This window comes from Gekko japonicus, unplaced genomic scaffold (genome assembly GCF_001447785.1).
Source record: "Gekko japonicus isolate JY-2015 unplaced genomic scaffold, Gekko_japonicus_V1.1 scaffold445, whole genome shotgun sequence".
Taxonomy (NCBI): Eukaryota; Metazoa; Chordata; class Lepidosauria; order Squamata; family Gekkonidae; genus Gekko; species Gekko japonicus.
Genome location: NW_015169184.1, coordinates 86693 through 91672, shown reverse-complemented (window position 1 = coordinate 91672; position 4980 = coordinate 86693). Strand labels below are relative to the sequence as shown.

At 46.1% G+C, this 4980-nt stretch overlaps 1 protein-coding gene across 1 annotated transcript; it reads right to left on the bottom strand.

The window, feature by feature from the left end:
- Window positions 1-2651: 2651 nt before the first annotated feature.
- On the bottom strand, window positions 2652-4232 carry GJA10 (gap junction protein alpha 10). Its single transcript, XM_015416167.1, has one exon. It carries the CDS (start codon window positions 4230-4232, stop codon window positions 2652-2654), a length of 1581 nt encoding a protein of 526 aa, XP_015271653.1.
- Between the last annotated feature and the right edge of the window lie 748 nt (window positions 4233-4980).

Genomic DNA, 4980 nt, shown 5'->3' with positions numbered 1-4980 from the left:
AGCAGAAACTTTCTCCAGCATGAAAGGCCAACACCCTTCTGCACTTTCTTCTTATACTTGTTTTATGAAAACGGTCACTGAGCTGTAAGTTTTGTGAAGATAGTTTCCACCTTATTACACAGGTCACATACATCTGAGGTACAGATAAGAAACCTGAGCATTGGGAGCAGGTCTGTGTACACATTTGATGTATGTTATTCAGCTGAGTGTGTGTGTGTGTGAAAAGGGTTGTCAAACGGCAGCTGACTTATGGCAACCCCATAGAGTTTTCAAGGCAAGAGATGGAACAGAGGGGCTTTGCCATTGCGTTCCTCTGCATAGTGACCCTTGGAATTCCTTGGTGGTCTCCCATCCATGCACTAACCAGGGCCAACCACTTAGCTTCCAAGCTCTGACAAGCCTGGGCTAGGGGACTTAACACACACCTATAGTTTTTTGTCTTTTGATCATATCTGCTTTCTGGAGCAATATGGCCTCCTCTCCTCTAGGGGGCAGATAGAGTATACACTCACACTGGAAGTACCATTGGGAGCAAGAGGCAATGGAAGCTAAGTATGTAGCAGAGGATTGGATGCCAAGTATCAGCTTCAAGACCCATAGCCTATATTCTAAAAGTCCACTGTGGCCCACATTTGCAAATACTTAAATCTGCAAAGGGGAGACACAGAGACAGAAAACAGTTTTTCTTCAAGCTTGGGTGACTCCCCCAGGTTTGCAGGAAAAAGATCTGAGAACTTTAAAAACATGAGAGGGGGGGTATAAATCCGCCAAACAGAGGAAGAAGTTGTCTGCATTTATGCAGACAATGTAAACTTACTGGCCAAGAGAAGGAGGAGTTAGGTGAGCCCATACGCTGGTGGGCCAGAATGAACAGTGAGAGCCACCCCCACTAATGAGATGGCTGCAGGTGGGTTCAGAGGAGCCACTGATGCCCCACCTTCAGCCAGCCAGGTTGGCTAGTTGGTGGGCAGGGGAAGGAGGGAAGCCAGGAGCTGCCACACACACACACACACACACACACCACTGCCCCCCCAACTGTTTATGTTGCAGGTGAGGAGGAAGGAACTGCTAATGCCATTCCCCCAACGCCGGGAGCTGACGAATGGATGAGCAAGGCTCTCCCATCCATGCACTAACCAGGGCCAACCACTTAGCTTCCAAGCTCTGACAAGCCTGGGCTAGGGGACTTAACACACACCTATAGTTTTTTGTCTTTTGATCATATCTGCTTTCTGGAGCAATATGGCCTCCTCTCCTCTAGGGGGCAGATAGAGTATACACTCACACTGGAAGTACCATTGGGAGCAAGAGGCAATGGAAGCTAAGTATGTAGCAGAGGATTGGATGCCAAGTATCAGCTTCAAGACCCATAGCCTATATTCTAAAAGTCCACTGTGGCCCCCATTTGCAAATACTTAAATCTGCAGAGGGGAGACACAGAGACAGAAAACAGTTTTTCTTCCAGCTTGAGTGACTCCCCCAGGTTTGTGGGGAAAAAAATCTGAGAACTTTAAAAACATGAAGGGGGGGGTATAAATCCACCAAACAGAGGAAGAAGTTGTCTGCATTAACCAGACAATGTAAACTTACTGGCCAAGAGGAGGAGGAGTTAGGTGAGCCCATATGCTGGTGGGCCAGAATGAACAGTGAGAGCCACCCCCACTAATGAGATGGCTGCAGGTGGGTTCAGAGGAGCCACTGATGCTCCACCTTCAGCCAGCCAGGTTGGCTAGTTGGTGGGCAGGGGAAGGAGGGAAGCCAGGAGCTGCCACACACACACACCACTGCCACGCAGCAGACGGAAGGATGGGCAGGCAGGCACTGCCCTCCCCCACAACTGTTTAAGTTGCAGGTGAGGAGGAAGAAACTGCTAATGCCATCCCCCCAACCCCGGGAGCTGACGAATGGATGAGCAAGGCTCCTCCTCACTCATCCACCCATCTCCATCACCCTCCTCTGGGCTCCTGGGCTCCAAGTTTGAGGCAACATTGCTGGAGTCGGGAGGGTGGGCGAACAAGGGTTCTTCTCACACACTCACCTGGCTCCAGCACTGTTGCTTTACTCTCGGCAGTCGGCTGCCGAGCGGAAAGTTTGGGAACGGCAGCACAATCTGCAACATTTTGTTGTGGGTCACCACTTGTAAGGTTATAATCCCCTCATTACAGGTCGTTGTTGTGGCTGAGGGATAAACCAAAAATAGCATAGAAGATCTTACTGGAACTCCTGACTTTAAAAAAATTCTTTAAAAATGGGCAACCAGAGTGCTCCAAAATTGATCTAAGTAGCAGTGCTGAGGAAGTGATGTTTAATATATCATCTGTAGGTTTACAACAGCCTTAGCATTATGACAAACAACTTTTTTCTTCTGATTGTTTCCCTCTAAAATAAAACATCCACAAAGTCCACGGTGTCTACATGTGTTATGCTTTGTTTTAAAAATTGAAACATATTTCTCAAAGGTTCTTCCCTCCATAAAAGCATCCTAAATGGTCATTAAATAAAAAATTAACATATTTTTCTCTGCCTTATCATCTCAGACTCATGGCAGCCAACAAAGCAGCAAAACCTGCAAGGACTGTATCTACTATATCTCAATATCATTCCAGGCTGGCATGTAAAACCCAATGGCGGTCCGAGCTAAGGTTTATAACTCACACTAGCAGGATATAGAAGGAATTCCGCTTTGGTCTACTTGCCATTGACATTCTGCGTCCCATTACTGAAGGAGGTGGTGGGGTGACGGAGGAACTGCTGCCATCTCCTTGTTTTGCTTCTGAGCCAGAGCCATTCTTTGAGTCCGAAGTCTCTGAATCGGTGTCCAGCTGGCTCTCTGACAGCACCCTGGATAGAAAGCTGGATTTGCGGTTATTCTGATAATGCCCACTGTCTGGAGAGTCACAATGATCCTCTGCCAAGTCCTTACAGCTGACCACGCGACTGGATTTCCGGAGAACTGCTTGAGGGCTCTCCGTACGACTGGAGCTAATGGAAACCTTGGCAGACTGTGGCAGGTTCTTGGACTGTTCCAGAACATACTGTTCATTCTTTCGATAGCTGTTTGTGCCCTGCAGTGATGGCTTCTGGGTGTCCTCACTGCTGGAAGATGCATTCTGATGTTGATAATCATCATGCTGCTGGCCCACAATGTTTGGGACATGCCTGTGGGACTGTCGGTAGTGCTGATCACTCTCATACGGGTGTTCCAGATGCCTGTAGAGATGATGGAGTTGGCCTTGGTTCTGATTTGACCTGCTTCTCTGGTTGCTGCACCATTGTTCCTCCATGTCCACATTTACTGGGTTCTGGTTCTGTTCAGTAATTGTGTATCCTTCTTCCACAGGCATGTACAGTGGCAGACCAGCCTGCTTCTCAGGCATAAATTTAAAACTGCCTTGGGGGGATGAATTAGCCATAATGCAAACTTGCTGCAACACTGAATTTTTCTTGGAATTGGAAAGGTTGGCATCTTCGTCAGCAGCTACAAGCTCCTTCTTGGGTTTCCCACAAAGCGCATTTTTAATCTTCTTAATCCCCAAATGGACAATCTCCAGGACATTCAGGAACAAAGAAACTGCTGCAATACTGTTCATGAAAACCATGAAGATGGTCTTCTCTGTTGGTCTGGATACAAAACAATCCACAGTGTTAGGGCAGGGTGGGCGAGTGCATTTATAAAGCGGATACATTTGAAACCCATATAAAAGATACTGACCTATCATAAAGCCTACTTCTAATACTGAACGGGTCAGAATATGCAGGATATAAGTCCGCAGCAAAGACCCTTGCAAGGGTGCCTTGTTCACTTTCTTTTGCTCTTCTAACTTCCTCAGCTCTTTCTCTATCCTCCTGTGTTCTTCTAAAATAGGCTCCAGTTCCTCTAACTGGGCTCTGAGGTGGACTTTCTTCCGTTGCCGCTCTTTCTCCAGAGCCCGAAGTCTGTAAAGTGCATGACCCATGTAAACTAGAGAAGGAGATGAGACAAAGATGACCTGTAGCACCCAAAATCGGATAAGAGAGATGGGGAAAGCTTTGTCGTAACAGATATTGCTGCAGCCAGGTTGCTCTGTGTTGCAAATAAACTCTGCTTGTTCATCATCCCAGACATCTTCAGCTGCTACACCTAGGACCAACATACGGAATATGAAAAGGATAGTGAGCCAAATTTTGCCCACTATGGTGGAATGGATGTGTACTTCTTCTAGGATGCTGCCCAGCAAGTTCCAGTCCCCCATAGTCATGGGTTCATCTCTGAAATAAAATTGTAACATAATGTTAAGGATTGAATGATCACAGTGTGTCATTGTCTTATGAGAATTTGAGTATGTACAAAAATATTTGTCTCTTTATGGCATATCTTCTACTGATTTAAAGAAAGGAAGAAAGCCCATCATTATAGGAGTTTATAATAGGGGCAACATAACCTGAAGGAATCTCCCAGATCATTTTCCTAAATGTAGCCGGAAGAAACAAGACAGCGGTGGCTGGGAATTTAACAGTGACCATTTCCGCAGTAATGAAATTCCCCGCTTTGATGTTTTTAAAACTTTGAGTTATGCGAAAATTTCCACAGTAGATTTCTCCTCACTAGGCACCGACCCTAAGTTTTCTCCTTCTCATCCCACATTTTCAGAACTTGCTAAAACTGGGGATTCTGAAAATGTGGAGTAAAACGGAGAAAACCCCTGGTCTGTGCCTGGTGAGGAAAAATCTACTGTGGAAAATTTCACATCATCTGCAGTTTTAAAAACATCAAAGTGGGAAATTACACTACTGCAGAAATGCAGTATTAAACCAACGTAGAGAGGCTACCCAAAATTCGGGTCTCTGTGCTGTCCTGAACATGTTCCAAAGGGGATCTGTATACAGGAAGCTTCATGTGGTAATCAGTAACAAGTAACCTTCTCAGTGGTTATTCCAGTACTGTAGAATGCCTTTTCCCAGGCAGTACATGTGGTCATAACACCTGACTCCTACCAGAGG

Excerpts from the sequence above, each read along its gene's own strand:
- GJA10 (XM_015416167.1), bottom strand. The coding sequence starts at position 4,232 with ATGGGGGACTGGAACTTGCTGGGCAGCATCCTAGAAGAAGTACACATC.